This window comes from Moschus berezovskii, chromosome 3, assembly GCF_049115385.1.
Source record: "Moschus berezovskii isolate FMDL1 chromosome 3, NW_MosBer_1.0, whole genome shotgun sequence".
Classification (NCBI taxonomy): Eukaryota; Metazoa; Chordata; class Mammalia; order Artiodactyla; family Moschidae; genus Moschus; species Moschus berezovskii.
The window spans coordinates 61,971,710-61,995,771 of NC_142462.1; the positions used below are offsets into that span (position 1 = coordinate 61,971,710).

The 24,062-nt window shown below is 38.3% G+C and overlaps 1 protein-coding gene across 3 annotated transcripts in view; it reads right to left on the reverse strand.

The window, feature by feature from the left end:
- The window catches only part of MDFIC (MyoD family inhibitor domain containing), a 102,200-nt gene that overhangs the window by 70,568 nt on the left and 7,570 nt on the right, over positions 1–24,062 (reverse strand). For all 3 annotated transcript variants that reach the window (XM_055420831.2, XM_055420830.2, XM_088834519.1), the window contains exon 3: positions 7,819–7,941. In XM_055420831.2, the coding sequence (XP_055276806.1) occupies positions 7,819–7,941 (123 nt within the window). The remainder of the gene's footprint in view (positions 1–7,818; positions 7,942–24,062) is intronic.

Consider the following 24,062-nt stretch of genomic DNA (forward strand, 5'->3'; position numbering starts at 1 on the left):
CGTGAAGATCTTTTTTGTACAGTTCTTCTGTGTATTCCTGCCACCTGTTCTTAATATCTTCTGCCACAATATTAAATAGAGTCTTCTTCAGCAGTATATCCTCACTCAATTTCACATTACCAGAGCTAGCTATTGTGAGGAGACATCTTCCATTAAGAAAAATAAATACACACATATATTAATTTGACACACACACACTGATTAATTTTATCTTTTTTTAAAATTCCAATTCTGTATGTCTACTAGATGGAGAAATCCTTTGAAGTGAACTGAAAGTGTTAGTCGCTCAGTCATGTCTGATTCTTTGCAACCCCATGAACTGTAGACCACCAGGCTCCTCTGTCCATGGGATTTTTAAGGCAAGAATGATGGAGTGGGTAGCCATTCCCTTCTCCAGGGGAGCTTCTGACCCAGGGATCGAACCTGGTTTCCTGCACTGCAGGTAGATTTTTTACCATCTGAGCCACCACTTTTCATCAGATGGAGAAGATTCTTTAGAATCTACCAATAAAGATAACCAGCAACTTCAAATCATGTTTATTACTTTTCACTCATTTCAGAGTCCTTAGCTGCATTCATTCAGAACGGACTAACGGTAGCACAAAGGAAAAAGACCCAGAGATAACCACGTGACTGCCTTATCCCAAGCCACTAGGTTACTGTGAGAAATTGAAGAGATTAAGAAGCAAGAAAAACACAGATAAAGCCCTAACTTTGCCATGTTGCTTGGTAGAAACATGGATTTCTGTTTCCTCACCTACCAAATAGGGCAATTTTTACAAAGCTTCTAAATCCTCTTCCCAGTTGAAGTCTCAGATTTAGGAAAAGCTGTTTCCACCACCTATCCTCAGGTTCACAGTCCACTGTCCTCGCCTGGGATTGTTCCACTGCAGAAATCTTTTAAGTTCCTATTTCCCATTCTCATCATCTGTCTTCTCTTTCCACCTATCCCATTCACTTACTGCATCTATACCTACTTCTGTTTCTTAAAACAAACAAACAAACAGAAATCTTCAGGGATTCATTAGTCTCATTGTTTTTTCTTTTTTATTTGAAAGATCCTTCCAGTCTTTACTTCTTTCCCTACCCATTTGATATTCACGACCCATCACCTGACGCCCTCGTTGGACAACAATGTCCTTAAACCCTTTGCCCCACTGTCCTTTCATCACAATCATTTGCCCAAACTCAAAACCCTGGTCTCCTTTCCAGCTCCTTAAACCAGATGTCTTACTGATTGAAGCTGAATCTACCTACTTCCTGCAAGCCCACCTGCCACTCTACCCCAGTCCAAGCCGCCTTCTTTTCTCAGCTGGATTAATATAATAGTCTCAGTTGTTCTCTTAATGCTTTCAGTCTTTACCATTTTAAACTATTGAAAAGCAATCATCCTAAAATATAAATTTAAGCCATTTCTTCCTTCCATACCCTCCATCTTCCCTTAACCTTTGTTAACAGATTCTTTCCCTCCATCTCTTCACTCCTCATCTAACAATTTACATCCCAGCTTACACAACACTTCTCCACCTCTCCGCAAACTGGCCACGTTCTCTCTTATCTCTAGACCCGTAGGTGCACTGTTCTTTAGGCTTCAAACACTCTGGCTCCACCCCCACCAACTCCTTCAGGTGTCATCTCAGACATCACTTCCTCTGGAAAACCCCCTCGGACCTTCCTCTACCTGAGCATGTTTCACAAATGTGAACACACAGCCACCTGCAGTTACTTATCATAGCATTCAAAACACACACTATCATGTCAACATGAACTGTATGTCTCTTCCACCAGACTAAATTCTGAATGCGGAGACCATTCTGGTATCATTCATCACTGTATCCAACACAATACAGTTTTGGCAAACTATTAGCACCCCTTCATAATGTAACCAATTTTTATTTAGTTTTCAAAGTTATAGTTTGATTCCTAATCCTGAATATTCATTATAGTAATACACTGTACAAGTATTAATCTCTGCATAAATTCACAGAGTGTTCAGACCCAGGAAGTTTGAGGTTTGAGAACTAAAATTATCTAGACCGCAGTATTTATGGTCTTGATCATTGAAGGTTATTTATTTCTTCAGTGGTTAGCATTTTCACGGTGGTCTCTAAAATAGTTCCCAGGCCTCAGCTCCTCCCTCCAGTTCAACGAACTCCCAAATGGAAAAAGAGTAAGTCTGATTCCCTCACTGAGCCCTCATCCACCACTTGTACTTCAATACCATCTCATCTCACCCCAAAATGATCAAAAGATTTTAGGAATATCTGAAAATCTTAATCTCTAACAAAAGAACAGTAGGATATAAACTGAATGAATCATGGTATTTGATAAAGGTGAAAAGTGAAGCAATAAATAACATTAATAGGAATCTAAGAATAATAAAAAATATACTAATAAAAACTGATAAATTCACTTGAGTGCTTACTCACTTAGCTCTCTGCTAATCAACATGTAATATGTATTTTCTTCTATAACCTTAAAATAGTACAATGAGGTATATAGAATTAGTACCTACATTCTAAAAATGAGAAATACAATCTTAGAGAGTTTAGGGAACTTTCTCTATGCCAGTACTAATGATGCATCCAGGGTCTGAACTCTAGCATTCAGCTTCTATTGCTCTCCAGGACCCTAAACCTAAGGTAGTTAAAACAAAACATGGACAACAGTTCTCCCTAGCTTTTTGGGCAGAACCCAGATGAGCATGGAGTAATGCACCTCGAGGAAAAAACGTGTCAGGGAACTTGAGCTCCATTCTAGAACAGTCTAAAATGGCTGTCATTGACCAATACATCATATACGGGGAGCCATCATAAATGGCTTATGATTATCCAGCCAACCATGAAACCAAACCATGAGTTGGTTTTGGAATAACTGATGGTTAAAGATTCCTCTCTATAGCAACAATTGAAGCTTCTGAACTGTAGCTACATAACCATTTGGTCAGCAAATTGAAAAGGATAATTTTTCTGAGAGACAAATAGAGGATTAAACACTGAGCACGGTGGAAGTCACCATGACTTGCTCCCGATATGGACTCCCACATGAAGAAGCATGAAGTATTAAGGAAAGAATCTCCGATTAACTATGAAACATAACAGGAAAGCCATATCTCCCAGTCCTATTGGGTGGTACTTACGGGAGGTGGGAGGAGAGCTTGTTTATGCCTCTTCTGTATAAAATGAATTCTAAAGAAAACCAAATAATACTGTGATGTGTGTTCAAACATGAGTTCCACTGAAAAGATTTAAATCCAAACCTCTCAGTTTTCTTTGCTTACGTTTAAAGTTAAAAATGCTCTAAGTATATAAATAGTACACCTGAGTAGTCTCTGCTTTTCAGTATTTTACAGAGAGGAAGCATTCTCTAATGTAATGAAATGGTATTCATTAATGGGTGATCAGCAACAAGTTAGCAAAGGCTGGTAAAAGAAATGAGATCCCTAACAGCAGAGCCTCTGGATGTTGTGAGGAAACTCAGTGGATGCCAAGGGGAGGATTTCAAGTAGAAGCAAGAGTGAAAAATCATGACGTACCAGCTCAGTAAAGAGGAGGCAATTGTGAATTAGAGAGAGGCTTGTGTTTTACGACCAATTAAGTGCTTACTATTATGAGAACTAAAATCTCTTCAAAATGAATAAATGGGTTAAATAGAATGGGGATTACCATTTAAGTAGAGCATTCTAACTTTGCTTCAGATCATGGGAATTCTACAAAATCACAAAGGAGAGAATTAGCTGAGCAAAATAGTTTCATTTAATGGGAAATTTATTTCGGAAGGGAAGCTAAGGAAAATTTCTAGAGTGAAATAATGACATTTAGAATTAGGAGACGTTTATGTAAAAAGTGATGTCCAAGGATAAAGTTAAGTAATAAGAATTTTCGGAAAGACCTAGAAAAATCTGAGACACCTGAGGCACTTTAGAAAGAAGAAAAATGTAAGCTCTCCATAGGAAATAATTAGAATAGTAGAACTTGACCTAAATTAAAGGAAAATTTACTCATGCCTATGAGTATAGGCACAGTAACACACACACACACACGCACACACACTCACAGATATACTCCTTCCTACCTTAGAAATCCCCCCAAAGACTGAGATCAAAATGTTACTTCTATTCCATTTCTAGTCTAATTAAAACATGAAATGTTGCCTATTGCTTGTTATCAGTTTATGCATATTATGGGTTAAATAGAAAAATTAGTATTAATTGAGGATGTCACTTCACTGCAACATTTATTCCACCAAATCAGAGGACTAGTGATTATTAAAACAAGGCATAGCTCCAAATTATATACTGTCCCACATATGCCAATCTGAGGGGAAAAGCCAGTGTTAGCCATAGAAAGAGACTCTTACAAATTCTAAAATGGAAGCCCCATTCCAGAAATTAAATACCAGAATATTTTTCTCAGAATACAAATGCCTTTTAAATTGTAAAAAGAATAAAAAAATTATCAAAAAACAAAAGTCTCCCAAATTTCCTCACAAAACCTTCTTATGTTTTTAATTCTTTACTGATTTGATTTAGATTTTTTTTTTAACAAACTTCAGTGGTTGGAAATATCTTTTTAATTTAAATTTCATAAGAAACAGAACTACAATGCACATTCCCTGACCAGATTGTGTGTGGCCTATTTATTTGAAATGTTTGATTCCATATGGATTTCTTCTCTTTATTTATAACTTCAAGAAAAGATTCTAATAAGTTAGCAACTCAAGGACAGCTGATTTGAAATCCAGACCTTGAGAGCACAGTCCCTCACGTCTGCCACCTGCGATGTTTTCTAGAAGGACCAGGGAAGGCACACAAAGCTGGAACTTCTGTATAGAACTTGCACCAAGTGGGAGCCACAAGTGGGTGGTCCACTGAGGTCAGGGTTAAAGTTCACAGAATAATTTGGAAATTATTCTCAGCTTGGATCTCGTTTATGAGGCCTGAGAATACACCCTTTAATTAGAATACAATTTCCAAAGCAGCCACTCCCTTTACTTTCCAGAGCCCAGTTATTCTCAGAAAAGTAAAAACAGCCTCGTCACACTGACAGCTAACAGTCCCCTATAAATTATGCCTTAAATGTCCAACAAAAAAGGCAGCAGGCATCCGGGACAACAGAGATGTTAGCTGCCAGCCCTCACTCACCACTCTCAAGAATAGAGAGAAGTTGCATTCAACAGCAGAGTCACTCCCCTTTGCTTCTTGCTTATGCAGCTGAACTGTCCCATGGAAGCTTGGAAAAAGAGTGGGTTGCACATTTGAAAATGTTCCCACACCCCAGCCGGCCTTATTTTTCTGATGATCCCTCCATCCAGCCAACCTCGCACTACAGTGGGAAACTAAAATCAATTCCATGAGAGCCAGCTGTCCGCCTCTTCCATGGTGCTCAGGGAGCCACACAGGACTCCTGGCACAGGAGCCAGGCCAGGCCTGACTCACGCAGATATTCCCCTCCTCCCCATGTAGCTCTGAGCCACAGCCTTCTTTCCAGGGCTATTGTTATTACAAAAGATGCACTAGGCCCCCAAAAATGCTCTAGATGCTGAAGTAAAAGGAAAACACACGTCTCTCTAACTGCAGGGTTAAGAGAGACAGACGCTAAATGACGCAGAGATGGCCAAAGACTCAATGGGGAAAGCCAAAGATGGAAAGTCAGGCTAGCTTAGCAGACTTTAGTGTCTGGGAGTTGGAATAGCAAAAGCTATCAGATTATCAAACTTGCAGATGCTATCCAGACTTGAGTTGGTTTTAAAGATGACATAAAGTGTTCCATTTTGGAAAACCCACATATCAAATTTTTCTGTAGACCCAACAGAGTAGCCTTTGTCTAGAGAAGTGTGACTGGGAAAATAACAAAAATGTAGTTTCTGAAATCTGTCATCAGAATTCATAATCCAAAGTCACCCACAAATATGTGGAAATTCTTGGCAACTTATGTTTTGAGCAAGAGCAGCATTACTGTCTTTGGCCATTATCTTCTGATATCCATTCATCTGTTAATTTTCCCAGCCACTCTCTCAAAGGAGGTAATAAATCTCTCTCTGGATTCTTTCAGTGTGTATTAGTATGTGTACCTAGACAGTTGTTCCCAAATACTCCAGTACTCCATGATACAGGCTGCATCATTATCTCAACAAAAAAACTATTTCATGCACTTTACAATATTTTTTTATCACTGTCCATAATCAATACAGACAATAGAGAGAGGAGTATGTTTTAAATCCATTCACTTTAATGATATGAGTTCCGTGGCTAAAATGAGTTTCATCAAATAGCACTAAATTTTTTTTAACACAACAACATGACTCTCCATATCCTTATGCAACGGTGCTTATATTTTAGTTTTTGTGCTAAGAGTTCATATTTATGTTTTCCAAGTGTGGGCCTTGGAAAGGGAAACTGGCAAAATAAGTCAATTAATGAAACACACATACTTAAAATTCTATGAATGTGGGGGAAAAAAAAATAAGCAAACAATCATGCCTCCCAAAAGGTAAAGTTAAAATTGTCTGTAACACCCTGTCTCACGCTCTCTGGTTGCTGAAAAATCAGATAAAATATGCTAGTATCTCACAAACCCTTAAGTTTCACAATAGCAGGGTCAACATTTAGAAAGAAGACAACCAATGTATGTTTTGGAGATAAATATTTACTTGAAATAATTTTTTTTTTTATTCTTTGGAGACAGCTGAATAAATCTTGCTCCTCACTAATTTCTGAGTTTCACTTCCTTTCTATTCCCTTCCCCAGTAGAAAAGTGTAAAAAAACAAAATTGTTCTAAAATTAAACTAAAACACAATCACTTTTAGAGCTTTTGCATGAAAACTTTAAGTCTCCTTCTATAGTGTTTTTATTGTTTTTTTTTTTCTTCTACAAAGTTGGCTTTTTCTTCTACCTGCTTTTTTTTGTTTGGTTTCAATTATTCAAAGTAAATGTAATAAGTAACACAAAAAAGTTTCAGTATTATAGAGTTGTCTGAAGAATTAAATTAAAAACAAAAAAACGTAACACTTGATTCCCAGAATAAAACTTCTCCTCTGTCATCTCTGAAAAACTGAAAAGTGACATGGATAATTTGGTTACCATAAATGACCATTTCAGATGTAGTACTCCTAAGGCCATCCAGGCATGGCACAGCACAGTGGTGTTCTATATATACGTTCTCTACAGAGGATCTTTCACTATATGGCAAATTCATCTTGAATCCACCAGGGGGAATTCAGCGGCCAGAACAAGCACAACCTGCCATCAACATGGATTCTGAATAGCACTTAAAAGATACTGGTGTTTCTGGACATTCCCAGAGTAAAACAAAACTAAACCAAAGCTTCTTACATATTCTACAGAGCAATTTTAAGAGGAAGAGAATAAAATGAAGCTAAGTAGTGACAAAAGTGTTAACTGTGAAAAACAGTTTGGAATCATTTGGCCAGAACAGGGACCGCATGGCGTTACCAAAATACTACTCACTGTCCTCTACCTCATCTTTTTCTTTTTAGTTTCACTGTCTGTTTATATGTAGAATTGTCCAACTTCTTAGTTGTTACTCAAGAAGGAATTAAGTTTTGTCGAAATCTCTCTGAGAATGGAGTCCAACATTTTCAGCTTAATACTTCCTTTTTAAAGACAGGATGAAAGCCGGCAGACAGTATTATTTATACTCTGCTTTTACTTCTATATTTTAAAAGACTCATGAAAAACACTTTCAGGTAAGTTGCTGATTTACAGATTTCTAGTAGAATTATAAGAGATGATTAACTGAGAGCATATTATCATAGTCATGTCCCTGAATCACTCCAATTTTCTCCAAAATACTTACTTCTGATGAGTTCATCATCCGAACAATCTCCCCAAATGGACTGGTCTTGCATCTCTCCATGTGTGAAGCAGCTATCAGTAGCTTGAGTTATCTCTCTCTCAGTATTTTCTTTATCACATTTTTCTAAATTAAAAAAAAAAAATATGTATTATCATTAAATGTTACATATTTTCCTCTATTTTCATTTTTATAGATTTTTCCCCCAAATTCTTCTAAATCTGCCATAATTTAAAGAAATGGGAGCAATATCTTTACTAACGTTTGCATACGTTATTGACTCAACAGAGATTTACTAGTATCTACTCTATGACTGCGCTTCAGAAGCAGCACTAGTGGTAGAGAACATGCCTGCTAATGCAGGAGACTTAAGAAACACAGGTTTGGTCCCTGGGTCAGGAAGATCCTCTGGAGGAGGGCATGGCAATCCACTCCAGTATTCTCGCTTGGAGAATCCCTTGCACAGAGAAGCCTGATAGTCTACAGCTCATAGGGTTATAGCATCTTAGCACACACACATGCACTTTATGACTAGCATTGAAGAAACATTTTACTGTAAAAACTGTCAAGATTACTGTAAACAGGTCATCAAAACATAGCAAATGATCTGCCATGATAGAAAAATGTGTAACAGTTCTATCAAGGATGGAAGTGAGTCTATACATATAGAGGGCAAGGGTGGCAGGGAAAGCGTCAAAGATGATGAAAGATTTATATGTGAGTTTACGGGTTCCCCAGGGAGGAAGCCAATGAGTAAGGAAAAGTAATGTCTTATTGGGAACATAACTTAAGCAAAAAGCTGACTATAACACAAGGGTAAATGAATGTTATGAGAAGTCTAGAGCACTGAAATTCAAAGTAAGAAGATACTCATCAGAATTCAGAGCTCAAGAGAAGCATGATAGAAAATGGTGCATGTTGGATAATCTTTAAAATCAGCAGGAATTCTCAAAGTAGAGATGAGAGAAAAGCCATTCCAAGTGAAAGAATTGCAGGGCAAACTCCAAAAGCAGACACTTGGGCAAAAGTTCAAATTTTCTGCACTGGGAACTACTTAAAGAGGGATATTAGGAAATAAGATTGTAAAAGTTTGAACAGGGACGTGCTATGGATATTTGCATGCCAAGGTGAAAAATCTGGACCTAATTTCAAAGTAAGATAAATAAGTGATAGTAGCCACGGTAGCTTTATGAACTCTAATCAAAGCCACACATAGGGGAAATGAACAAACTTATACACATACCAGAGGTTCTCAATCCTGACAGTACTTTAACTCACTCAGGGGACTTCTAAAAAATAGTTTCCTGGGCCTCATAACCTAAAATTCTACTTTAATTTGGGGGTGGGGCACCCAGGTGATTCAACTGTCCTTAAATCTTTAAGAATCACTAGAAGATGGACGCATCTAACAGGGAGAACAGAGTAAGGGAAATTAAAAGGGAGACTGATGAGAGTTTTGTCAACTGGATAAGAAGCTGGGAAGGAGGTAACTGTGAGAAAATAATTAGAGGATTCACAGACTATCAAAGAACGTGATAGCTGGAGATGACTGAGTTGTCTTAGAACGGATTTGACTGGGAAAACCCAGAGATCAGGAAAATAATTTATAAAATACGTATTTGTATATGTATCTATGTATAACTGAATCACTCTGCTGTACAGCAGAAATTTGAAAAAGGAAATAGCAACCCACTCCAGTATTCTTGCCTGGAAAATTCCATGGACAGAGGAACATGGTGAGCTACAGTCCATGGGGTCACAAAGATTTGGCCACGACTGAGCACATCGGGACAGCAGAAATTAACACAACATTATAAATCAACTATACTTTTAATATATTTGTTAAAAAATAAAAATATATATTTGTATATAGTAGATATTTGGGCAATGTATTATGCAGTTGAATATACAATCAACTACGAAACACATCCCAACCTTCATGGACTGTAGCCCAACCAACAGTCTAGTATACGAGTTTAGTTTTGAACATCTGCAAGTCACAGTTATAGCTGAAACAGTTATCTTCCTAAACTTGACTCTGAAGTCACTCAAATGAATACGCTCACCAAAACTGTAAGTCTATGAAAAGAAGAGTATCAGGAGGGTTCTATACAATTAGAAAGGAATCAGAGAAGGAAGAAAAACTAGATGATGTCAAGCCATGGAAGCAAGGAAAGGAAAGAGATTCAAACAGAAGTTGTTAGTCAACTGTATTAACATTTCCAGTGGAAGGAAAAAAAAAGTTCTGCACATGCAGAAATTTCTCCTGTACCATGGGGATTTCACAATTGAAAAGTTCTGCCATAAAACACATTTCAACACATGAAAATAGACGGACACTCAGAAATAAGTCCAAAGGCTAAGATTTCTGAATCAAAAAAAATAGGGTCTTTAATACTAAGTATTTTTAGAAAGCAAAACCGTATTCAGATAGCAGTAAAATATAAATTAGAACCATATTAAACCACCATATTCTAGATTTATGTAGCATTTACTCAGCATTATCCTAGGGAAAATGTAACCTTCCTGAGATGTGTTAGTTTCAATTAAAATGTTGACTTTTCTAAACAACTTCTGAAATCTTTCCACTGCTACAGTCAACCCAAGGCCTTTCTGAGATGATCAATAGAAAAGATTTTTCTAGTAGCTCTACACAGGAACTCTCCTCAGCAGAGTCCTACATTCTTGCTGCTACTGTTATGTAGCTGACGGCCGCCAGGTGTCATGCTAGTAGGCTTGATTCAATTAGTAACTATAATTGAAGCTGAATGAAATTAATTATATAATTTTGAGCTGTTCAAGTTTAATTCCATTAAAATTAATTCATGAAACCAGGGCTTATGAAGCAATGCTGACTAAAAGAAAATAGGTATGAATAAAGCCTCTAGACACACTTGACTCACATTTGAATCATGTCCAATATTCAAGTGCTAAACACAGACCCTCTCAACTCTTCATTGACTAAATGAAAATGTCATGTGGCTCCTATACACACAATTTTAGTTGTGACCCACTGCTAAGAAGAAAACAATGCTCCTCCTGCTCTGAATATTTATTGAGACAATTATCTTTTTTATTTAAGTTTCCTTATCTGTGAAATTCTAGAATTAGATGATCCCTAGAGTCCTTCTCAAGTTGAAAAAGAAAAGGAAAATTATCATTCTCTGTATCATTATATTCAAGAAATGGTAACTATGTAACAACTATTAAATCACAATCATCAATCTACCCAACTTTGCCTCCTCTGAAAACTAAATGGCCTTAAGAGTTGGTCTCAGGCTTTTGTTATGATCCTTAACACTCAGAATCAAAGCAAGGCTCAGAAAAAACTCCAAATTTAAACTGACTCGCCAATTCTTCACTCTTATAAACTTCTGTGACCACTTGACTATTTTGTGTTTTTTCAACATATCTATTTTTATTAACACATCTCTAATATTTAGTGGAATACATATGGCAGCCTCATAAATGGTGTGCAGCTATATATTGAATAAACATACTGAGAGAGAATGAGATTTAACTGATTACCGCAAAATGGGCACCATGATGACCAGCCAATCATATTACAACTTTCAATAGGTTTGGGTCAGCCACTACTCATTAAGAGGAGAAAATAGTTTCTAATAATGGATTTCTCTTATCTGTTTACATTGGCTATCACTTCTGAATTACAACAGCAGAAGCCATGGTCCTGGTTTAATCAATTCCTTTCTAGCTTTATGAAGATTTGTAGGTGCAATTCAACTGCTATTTGGGCCTGAAAGATGACAGGCTCACAAAGATTTGACAAAGAAACGTTTGATATGATGTCGAAGGCTATAAAATATTTACAATGAAGCATAAAATCAATCTATCTTTCTACAGGTTTCTGTATGTACATACATCCTTTCCTCCCCAACTATATATATACAAGCACTCTTTCCCAACTTAGTTTAGTTCAGTCACTCAGTCGTGTCAAACTCTTTGCGACCCCATGAATCACAGCATGCCAGGCCTCCCTGTCCATCACCAACTCCCGGAGTTCACTCAAACCCACCTCCATCGAGTCGGTGATGCCATCCAGCCATCTCATTCTCTGTTGTCCCCTTCTCCTCCTGCCCTCAACCCCTCCCAGCATCAGAGTCTTTTCCAGTGAGTCAACTCTTCTCATGAGGTGGCCAAAGTATTGGAGCTTCAGCTTTAGCATCAGTCCTTCCAGTGAACACCCAGGACTGATCTCCTTTAGAATGGGCTGGTTGGATCCCCTTGCAGTCCAAGGGACTGTCAAGAGTCTTCTCCAACACCACAGTTCAAAAGCATCAATTCTTTGGTGCTCAGCTTTCTTCATAGTCCAACTCTCACATCCATACATGACCACTGCAAAAACCATAGCCTTGACTAGACAGACCTTGGTTGGCAAAGTAATGTCTCTGCTTTTTAATGTGCTATCTAGGTTGGTCATAACTTTCCTTCCAAGGAGTAAGTGTCTTTTAATTTCATGGCTGCAATCAGCATCTGCAGTGATTTTGGAGCCCAAGAAAATAAAGTCTGACACCGTTTCCACTGTTTCCCCATCTATTTCCCATGAAGTGATGGGATCAGATGCCTTGATCTTAGTTTTCTGAATGTTGAGCTTCAAGCCAACTTTTTTCACTCTCCTCTTTCACTTTCATCAAGAGGCTTTTGAGTTCCTCTTCACTTTCTGCCATAAGGGTGGTGTCATCTGCATATCTGAGGTTATTGATATTTCTCCCAGCAATCTTGATTCCAGCTTGTGCTTCTTCCAGCCCAGTGTTCCTCATAGATGTACTCTGCATATAAGTTAAATAAGCAGGGTGACAATATACAGCCTTGACGCACTCCTTTTCCTATTTGGAACCAGTCTGTTGTTCCATGTCCAGTTCTAACTGTTGCTTCCTGACCTGCATACAGCTTTCTCAAGAGGCAGGTCAGATGGTCTGGTACTCCCATCTCTTTCAGAATTTTCCACAGTTTGTTGTGATCCACACAGTCAAAGGCTTTGGCATAGTCAATGAAGCAGAAATAGATGTTTTTCTGGAACTTTTTTTGCTTTTTCGATGATCCAGTGGATGTTGGCAATTTGATCTCTGGTTCCTCTGCCTTTTCTAAAACCTGCTTGAACATCTGCAAGTTCATGTTTCATGATTGCTGAAGCCTGGCTTGGAGAATTTTGAGCATGACTTTACTAGCGTGTGAGATGAGTGCAATTGTGCAGTAGTTTGAGCATTCTTTGGCATTGCCTTTCTTTGGGATTGGAATGAAGACTGACCTTTTCCAGTCCTGTGGCCACTGCTGAGTTTTCCAAATTTGCTGGCATATTGAGTGCAGCACTTTCACAGCATCATCTTTCAGGATTTGAAACAGCTCAACTGGAATTCCATCACCTCCACTAGCTTTGTTCGTAGTGATGCTCTCTAAGGCCCACTTGACTTCACATTCCAATATGTCTGGCTCTAGGTCAGTGATCTTCGTCATGTCCATTATGCTATTCTTCCAAGCCACTGGCTCTCTACTATAGACCACATTTAACATAAAGATGCACAAGTCCCAACTTTGGGGTCCCAATTTGGGTGATACGGAGAAAGGAGGGTGTCACCATCAAATATGGCCAGATTTGAAGAGTACTGTTTTAGATAAGCTCTATGGTACTATACAATTTAGAGAAAACTTAGAAAGTGTTAGTTGCTCAGTTGTCTCCAATTCTTCATGACTCCACGAACTTAGCCTGCCAGGCTCTTCAGTCCATGGAATTCTCCAGGCAAGAATACTGAAGTGGGTTGCCAGAGGAGGGAATCCTTCTCCGGGGGAGCTTCCCAACCCAGGGATTGAACACGGGTCTCCTGAACTGCAGGCAGATTCTTTACCATCCGAGCCACCAGGGAAGCCCTTCCGTACTGTAAAACTTAGAGAAAACTTAGAAAAGCCCATCAAACTGAGATATAGGCCTTGCTTCTCATCCCCTTGTCACAGTATTCCAAGTTATCAGAAAATACAATTTTATCAAATCACTAATTAATATACAGGAATTTAGTTCTATCCCTATGTTAGGACAACACTGAGAATACAAAACCTGAATTACTACATATAACACTAAACAGTCCTACTAATAGATGAACATTAAGAAGTATGTTTCAGATGTTAATACAAAAGTTGAAGACACTTTAAAAATATCACTAGAGCAAAGGACAGTCATATGCCACTGGCATCTGCTGCCAAGAGGCTAGCTCCCACACCAAGGAGGGAAACACAGAAGAATTGGTGGATGAGGGGAAAAGCTTGGTCCTTGATAATGAATCCTCTAGCTGGGGAGACCAAACACACACACAAAATAATCAAGCAACGACAAAACAGAGGGAATGAAAACTGCCCCGGGTCCTAATTCTGGGTCAAAGACTGACCAGCTATGTGCCTGGGGCTCGGCCTCATTCTCTTTATCCAGAAATGAGGGCATTGAGCTGGATGGCTGCAGAGATCTTTGTTGTCTGTAAAATTCTGTAAATCTGAGTCTGCACAAAGGCTAAACAATAGAGCCAAAACTTCACATACACACACACTGTAGGGTGTTTAGAATGGAGAAGAGAAAAATCATGGAAGAATTCTATAAAGCACTGGGTTTGAAATAATTTTCAAAGAAAAGGATGCACATGAATTATGCCAAAACTAGTTCTAGTTCTGCCCATTGTAGATAGAAATAATAAACTTAAACTCACGTCTATAAGACAATCATTCAAACTATTCATGAGGGATTTTTTTTCATTAGTTTGTAGTCAAGCATATTTATTATCTGAATAGATACACGGTTTTAACAAATAAGAGTAAGAAAAGAATCTAGTCATGTTGTAATCTGTTTCCAGGATGAAATGAGCTTGTCAAAGTCACTAACGAACTTTTAAAACATGTACAATACTGTTCACACATCATCATTTTCCAAGAAAGAGACAATATTGTCTAAAAGTTCAGATATTCAAATCCTTCTTGATAAACAGACTCTGCCTGCCAATGCAGCATATGCAGGAGACATGGGTTTGATTCCTGGGTCAGGAAGATCCCCTGGAGGAGGAAATGGCAACCCACTCCAATACTCTTGCCTGGAAAATCCCATGAACAGAGGAGCCTGGAGGTCTATAGTCTGAGGTGCCGCAGAGAGTCAGACAGGACTAAGCACGCATGCACAACTCAATGAATAAGAACAAATGATAAATAAAAAGACTCAGGTTCTCAGGGACAGAAATACTATCCTTACACTGTACATTTTACTGGAAAAATGTTTAAGAGCACAGAATCTGAACTCAAGGGACTGGGGCCCGCCACTAACTACATGGACCCTGGGCAGTTTCCATAATCTTTGTCAGATTCTTTATCTTTAAAATGGTAATAACACCAGTCCCTGTATCAGAAGGTGGATGTGGAAAGAAATTGAACCATGCCTGGGAACTAGAATGTCTGGTATATAATAAGGGCTCATTCATACTTGCTACTAATATTATATTAAGTGTCATTACAATAAACACCTTTTTAAAACCTTAGGGAGGTGTTGAAGACAGTATCTATCTATTCAGTAATCACTATATAAAAACCAAGCTAGAAATCTGTTTACAGACTGAATATAAGGAAAATTATTTCTTCCTTTGAAAAGCTATATATATCTTTTTCCTTATGGACAATGAAAATGATATTAGAGAAAATGTTTTCTTTTTGCCTCACACTTGCAGATGAAATTGAATCACTGGGTTTGACTCTGCAGTTATACCAGTACATTTCAATTTTCCCTCAGGTTTGGATCTCCTAGTTTCCATTATTCTGTATGTATATATATATACACATATATACATGTATTTTATATATTTATATATTTTATAAAATATATTTTATATATTATATATGTATCTTAAAGTACTTTTACAGGTTACCTTAAATATTCTCTTGAACTAGGCATTCAGTTCAGTTCAGTTCAGTCGCTCAGTCATGTCAGATATACATATATATATATGTATTTTATATATTTTATAAAATATATTTTATATATTATATATGTATTTTAAAGTACTTTTACAGGTTACCTTAAATATTCTCTTGAACTAGGCATAGGTAGGTGTAAATGCATAAACCAATCATCAAATCTACTTGTTATCCGTACTTAATATGTATATTTTGTGGAAGACTAGAATAAATGATGGTGCTTGGCAGATATCCTTATAAAACTGCATAAAACTTAATCAGTATCAGTTCAGTTCAGTTGCTCAGTCGTGCCTGACTTTGTGACCCCATGAATAACAGCACACCAGGCCTCCCTGTCTATCACCAACTCCCTGAGTTCACTCAAACTCATGTCCATCGAGTCGGTGATGCCATCCAGCCATCTCATTCTCTGTCGTCCCCGTCCCCTCCCACCCCCAATCCCTCCTAGCATCAGAGTCTTTTCCAGTGAGTCAACTCGTCGCATGAGGTGGCCAAAGTATTGCAGTTTCAGCTTTAGCATCAGGCCTTCCAATGAATACCCAGGATTGATACAATTTACTTATTTCTTAAAGCAAGGAGTATTAGTAGCTTTCTGTATGTATAAAATTTGGGACTGCAGCATGCTTGATCTACTTCAATTAAATATTTTATTTTAACCTGTGAGAGATCACTTATTATCTATATAATATGTATATTCTTACTGCCATGCAATCTATATTCACATCTCCTTTATCTGTAAACAATTTCGTTTCTACTCTTTCATTCAAATACCAACATTATTTCAGATTATCTATGTGTATTCTGGATTATGAAATCTTAAATAATCTGAAACTAAAATGTTTGGGAAAAGTAAAAAAAAAAAAAAATTTAAATCTGGGTCTCTATTTCCCAGAGGCTAAGACAATGTGGAAATCTACAAATATTTTACAAATGTAACCTTTAAAAACCAAAGATAAGGCAGCTTTCAGGAAGACTTGAGGCTCTGGAATTTCACTTCCTCGCTGATCCAAATAAAGAAAAAAGAAAAAATAATCCCTTAAGCTTAATGACCTTTAAGAAACATTGCAAAACCCTCCTGCTTTGCCTGATGTTCTAAAACAGATTAAAATCTCATTGTTCAAAACATTTTAAGATTAAAACCAAAGCATTTTTAGCAGATGAATGAGCATATCACTAAATTTCTTAGTTTTATATATATACAAAAGTTATCATATAATCATACATACTATGTTTGTTGAATTAATTAAATGCTTAAATCAATTTAATCAACTAATTATTATTGCCATTATTATGAAAAATAGTAAGACTTCTGGGCAAAAGCTAAATTCATTCCTTCAAAGGGCTTCTTATGCAGTTAGAGGCTTATGGTATGTTTAGATTTGAAAGAATGAGAAAAATGACATTGACTCAACTAGTTTAGTTGGAGTGGTAGAGAACAATAGGTTTTATACACAGCAAATCAGAGAACAATTTTAAAATTCTATGAATACGCAATTGAAAACAAATATGCAAATAGATAGGTGCAAACTGCAGCAATAGTGCAAATTAATATCTCAAAAATCAGGGCTCTAAATAAATGAGGGTTAAGAATTAGGCACTTTCCATCAAAAAAAAAAAAAGTAGTGGGGAGGTTAGAAAAATGCAAGCTGACACAGGGCACCAGGACACATGACCTCAGTCATCTTACTCTCCTGCACCTTTTACATCAGAATCTAAAGTTCCTCAACCTAAAAATGTATTTTCAGGATAACTGACCCCAGACTCCTCCATCTTCAAATACAAGTTCAATAATGTTCTTCCTACCAGAAAATTCACTCATATTAAAGCCAAACATTCATAAGGCTCATAGAATTTTGAGTTACACGGGCTCATAAAGATCTCTTAACCCAACCTGATAACATAAATTCAGTTCAAAATATCAACATCCAGCATCCTAGAACGAAGGCAAAGAGAACAGGCATGAATAATACCAGAGACAAGGAAACAGCCTCAGAAGACAGCTTACTTAGTTCGGACTTCTTAAGTATTCAAAGACTTCCCCCAAATCATCTAAAATTGACTTATTATTTTCACTGATTTATAGTATTTTGTTCTTTGCCATCAAAGTCTAATCTTTCCTCCATTTGATAGAGCCTCCATATTCAATCTACTTTTATAAGCATGATAATCTTTTTCAGTTCAGTTCAGTCGCTCAGTCATGTCTGACTCTTTGCGATCCCATGACTGCAGCATACCAGGCCTCCCTGTTCATCACCAACTCCCGGAGTTTACTCAAACTCATGTCAATTGAGTCAGTGATGCCATCCAATCATCTCATCCTCTGTCATCCCCTTCTCCTCCCACCCTCAAGCTTTCCCAGCATCAAGGTCTTTTCAAATGAGTTAGTTCTTCGCGTCAGGTGGCTAAAGTATTGGAGTTTCAATTTCAACATCAGTCCTTCCAATGAATATTCAGGACTGATTTCCTTTAGGATGGACTGGTTGGATCTCCCTGCAGTCCAAGGGACTCTCAAGAGTCTTCTCCAACACCACAGTTCAAAAGCCTTAATTCTTCGGCGCTCAGTTTTCTTTAGAGTCCAACTTTCACATCCATACATGACTATTGCAAAAACCATAGTTGACTAGATGGACCTTTGTTGGCAAAGTAATGTCTCTGCTTTTTAATATGCTGTCTAGGTTGGTCATAACTTTTCTTCCACAGAGTAAGTGTCTTTTAATTTCATAGCTACAGTCACCATCTTTTTGTTCTTTTTACTTTTTAATCTTTTTACTCTTATCTAAAAAGTTATCCAACCTAGATAGCATATTAAAAAGCAGAGACATTACTTTGCCAACCAAGGTCCATCTAGTCAAGGCTATGGTTTTTCCTGTGGTCATGTATGGATGTGAGAGTGGGACTGTGAAGAAAGCTGACTGCCAAAGAATTGATGCTTTTGAACTATGGTGTTGGAGAAGACTCTTGAGAGTCCCTTGGACTGCAAGGAGGTCCAACCAGTCCATTCTAGAGGAGATCAATCCTGGGTGTTCATTGGAAGGACTGATGCTACAACTGAAACTCCAATACTTTGTCCACCTCATGCGTCGAGTTGACTCACTGAAAAAGACTCTGATGCTGGGAGGGATTGGGGGCGGGAGGAGATAGGGACAACAGAGAATGAGATGGCTGGATGGCATCACCGACTCTGTGGACATGAGTTTGAGTGAACTCCGGGAGTTGGTGATGGACAGGGAGGCCTGGCATGCTGTGATTCATGGGGTCGCAAAGGGTCGGACACAACTGAGCGACTGAACTGAACTGAAAAAGTTATCCTGAAAGAATTTGCCTTAATGACTGCTGAAATCCAGAGACACCTCAACTAGAGTAGTTCCCCTACTTAGCAATTAACTCTATTATAAAAGAAATTGAGGACTTTACCTTCTTCCCCTTTTTTAAAAAATAAGGTTAACACCCATTATTAGTGTTTTAGCATCATCATTATTCTAAGTCCCATAGCTTTTAAAACTTTTCTATTACCTCTCAGTTATACCAACAGATTTTATCAAGTACATTCTACCCCAAGCTCTCTGGTTAAGGGATGAACTCATATTGAGCACTATTTACGAAAATGAAGGCCACTGGAAGTCAAAACTGAACCAAAGTTCTTTAATCTGTAAAGGCATTTTTAAGCTATGATTTGAGTCTAATCTTGAAATAAATAAGTGAGAGAGGATGGAGAAGAGCATTACAAGTAGTGGTAAAGCCACAAATATGACAATAATGAGAGACTCTGCATTATATTGAAATTGATTTCTTAGACTTCAGAATGATGGATATGAATTAGAAGTTAGGAAATGCTTCCTCTCTGGTAATTCTCCTAAAGGAGAAAACCAGAAGCCTCTTATTTAATTCATTAATACATCCTCTGGCCTTCTGGATCATTTTTTGGGGTCACTGCCTACCTGTAATTCTCCTTTAAGACCACTAACCCATTCTGGCTTTACAATCTCTGCAATCTCATTAACTTCCAGTTTTAATCACCTCCAGGAGGATAACTTATAGATCCATTATCTTCACCCCAGTTCCTATCTTTACCTATAGATTTGAAGTTTTAGCTCTATAGCAATATACCTTTAGCAATTCAAAATTAACATTTCCACTTTTCTTCTGTCCCTCCCTGTTTCTCCAACTGTAGCTTGTACATAGGTCAATGGTATTCCCAGAATCACTGTCAGTTCTCTATTTTCTCCTTGTTGTCCCTTTCCCAACAATCAATTGCTAGAACCTGCTAGTTATAGCTCTCAATTCCTCTTAAATCTATACTTTCTTGCCTATATCCACCACCAGGGCCTGTCCTCATTTTCTCTTCCAAATGGAAATGCTTTTCTAAAATAAAGATTGAATATGTTACTCCTTGGCTCAGTAAGAATTAAATTCATTTTGCATATGGGTGAAAACCTGATAGAGTTATTTTAACATTGTACATAATGTTGCAAATTCCTACACCTTTCCCATGTTCAATAATTTCAGCTTGTATCTCAGTAAGAAATAAAGAGTAAAATCTCTCAGAAAATCATCCTAAAATCCTGCATGCTGCTCGAGTGATGTGACGAGAAAAATAAGAACAAAGTAGGTCTATATTCATAAGGACCCAGAAGATTAAAGGCTGATTCACCATGAAAAATGCAGGTGAACTATTTCCAAGAGTAGAGAAAGTGAGGAGAGGAAACTGGCTCTCTGGTCCTCTGCCATCTGCCTTCAGGGGGTGTGTCACCTGCCCAACCACAAGGTGCCTCATTTTTAGTACTCAACTCTGCACAGTCCAAACCAAACAGACCTACAAACTGTGTCTTCTTCAGCTCGGATCACTCACAGCCTAATTCAGATAGGACTGACCCCTTGCTATCCTGAGATTCTCTCTTAACCTCCAGAAGCTCCAGAACTGAACTGGTCACCTGGCAACTGGCCGTAAACTAATCTGTCACAGGGCTCTTGTCATCTTGAACTGATATTCAGACAAGGGAATTGGCACACACACATACCTCATCCTCTCACTTAGCTTACAAGTTCTCTCTGGGCAGAACGTGTGTCACACATTTTCAATTGTCACAGGATTTTGTACATAGGAGGCACAAACGAAATAGTTCATAAGTTTCCCAGTTTAAATACGCTGATATATTTGGTAAGATATATTATGCTAGCAAGAAAACGTATTTCAGACTTTATTCTTGAAACTACTTAAAAATCAGGCATAAAAGCACATGCAAATGAATCATCTTACTTCAGATCACGTGGGTGTGAATCTGAAAACAGAAGTGGACTGTAAGCAGAAACCACAAACGAAATTAACGTTAAAATAACTCTTTTCATAGTTCCTGCTTTAGTGAATTCTAAGCCATTAGAATCTATAAAATACAACTCAACTTCCAAAAGTTACAGTAGAAACCTTAGCTCCTTCAGGATGTGTAGGCAAACATAAAAAAATACTAAAAGCTTAAGAAACTTCAGTGTTAATGGTAAAAGAGAGAGGAGGGGGGAAAAGATGAGAGAGAAAAAGGTTATGAGAGAGAATCATCCAAAACACAGGACTCATCAAGACAGTAGGAAGGGCTGCAGCAAAATTCAACTATGCAAACATCTAGACTCTAGCCAGTGCAGAATCAATCTCCCCTTAATAAAAACTGAATAAAGACTTTAAGGAATTGAAACATAAAAATCCTATCCCATGCCTTTATAGGGTGGAATACTTATTTGGTTGAATTGTTTCCCTCTTCTGTTTGCTGTTGTTCTAACTAATTTTCCACTTGCAAATGGCCTTTTAGATTGTGGCAATTTATGTTTCCATTTCCCCCAAATCTTTTATTACAAAAATATAATGCTAGTAAAGTAATTGCACACTGCTATTAGACCTTTCCATGAAATCAACTCAACATGATCCAGGAAACAAGGTTCAAAGAAACAGGAAAGGCTCTTACACACCCAAAAATTCCACAGCTTCCCCACTAGCCCTGTAAAGGTCACTCAATTATATATGTTAAATCCTTGTGTGTGAACTGACCAAACAAGGCCAACAGGCATGACTCTTGCTGACCAGAAATCATAGTCTGCTAATTGTACTTCTGGTCTCTCCAGCTCCCCATATAGCCTGGAACACAAGACCAGTTGGTACAAACACACTTCCCACACATGCCTTATCCTCCTCCCTTGCCCCCACTCCCACTGCTTTCATTCTGCCAATCTCCAATCCTAAGCCAATTCCAAAAATCCATTCTATCTGCTTCTATTCCCAAGGTCCCGAATGCCTCTTGCTGAGAAAGGCAATCAAGCATGCTGACCGTGTCCACTAAAAATTCATGCCATTCATTCTTTGTTAAGCTCTCAGTGTTACTGAGCAATCCTTTTGTTTGCCCCAGATGGACTCCCTCTTGAATCCTTCCCAATCTTTTCCACACATCTCAAATTTCTTGACTCATCCTAACCCCAATTTGCTCTCAGCAAATGTTAAATCTATTTTTCTGAGAACATCGAGGCCTTCAATAATCTCTTATTCATATGAAATTTTCTCTAGATGGTCACTCATCCTTTTCTTCTATCCCCATCTCAAAGGGGAACATACCCAACTTTCCAAAGACTCGTCTTATCATCCCCGTCCTTCCCAGGATTTTACTCTTTCAATTACAAACACCCACTGCACCATGGTTCCACCCCAGGCTCTTTCATCTTTTTTCTTTCTATCCCATGGCTTTCTTTCCATTAGTGTGTGATCCGTTCCGTTCCGTTCAGTCGCTCAGTCGTGTCCGACTCTTTGCGACCCCGTGGACTGTAGCCTACCAGGCTTCTCTGTCCATGGGATTCTCCAGGCAAGAATACTGGAGTGGGTTACCATTTCCTTCTCCAGGGGATCTTCCCGACCCAGGGATCGAACCCGGGTCTCCCGCATTGGAGGCAGATACTTTAACCTCTGAGCCACCAGGGAAGCCCATAGACATGCTTAAAATTCCCCATCCAAAAGCAGCCCTCTCTACACCCTGCTTCTAACAAACTACAGCTCTTCTCATCTTCCATGGCTCCTAAATATCTAACATTTCTGTAACCAATCCTATAAACTCTCGCTCTGTATTCTTTTCCTTCTCTCAAAAGGGTAGCCATCCCCTAAATCTGGTCCTCAAATACCCACTCTCACTCTTGTACCCATCCATCAGCTCAGTTCAGTTCAGTTGCTCAGTCATGTCCGACTCTCTGCGACCCCATGAATCACAGCATGCCAGGCCTCCCTGTCCATCACCAACTCCCGGAGTTTACGTCTCTGTTTTTTAATATACTGTCTAGGTTGGTCATAACTTTCCTTCCAAGGAGTAAGCGTCTTTTAATTTCATGGCTGCAATCAGCATCCGCAGTGATTTTGGAGCCCAAGAAAATAAAGTCTGACACTGTTTCCACTGTTTTTCCATCTATTTCCCATGAAGTGATGGGACTAGATGCCATGATCTTTGTTTTCTGAATGTTGAGCTTCAAGCCAACCTTTTCACTCTCCTCTTTCACTTTCATCAAGAGGCTTTTGAGTTCCTCTTCACTTTCTGCCATAAGGGTAGTGTCATCTGCATATCTGAGGTTATTGATATTTCTCCCAGCAATCTTGATTCCAGCTTGTGCTTCTTCCAGCCCAGCGTTCCTCATGATGTACTCTGCATATAAGTTAAATAAGCAAGGTGACAATATACAGCCTTGACGGACTCCTTTTCCTATTTGGAACCAGTCTGTTGTTCCATGTACAGTTCTGACTGTTGCTTCCTGACCTGCATACAGGTTTCTCAAGAGGCAGGTCAGGTGGTCTGATATTCCCATCTCTTTCAGAATTTTCCACTTGGTGGTAAACCCTTAGTCTGTAAGCCTGACCCTCACCACTCTCCTAGTGACAGATTCTCTTTTTTAGTGGCCTACTGGTGATCCTGGCTTAGCATGGAACCAACATGATCAAAAAAAGACTCAATTCCTCCTATGCTTCCACTCAGGTTACAAAGCAAACCCATGAATTACCTTAAATTTCTATCTTTCCACCACCTCCCATATTAAGTATTTTGCCCAACCACATGAACGCCATTGAACAAAATTGGACACTGTGCCTAGTTTTAGGAGATTCAAAAATGAGTAAGTAAAAATCAATGCCCTCAACATTCTCTCACAGCAAGGTAGAGCACTGTCCTACTTTTGCTATTGTTCTTAAATCCATAGTCTCAATTCCACTCCCACTGGTACTCCTCTCATCTTTTGTCAGGCTATTGTAAAATCCTTCTGCAAAGTCACGACCTTCA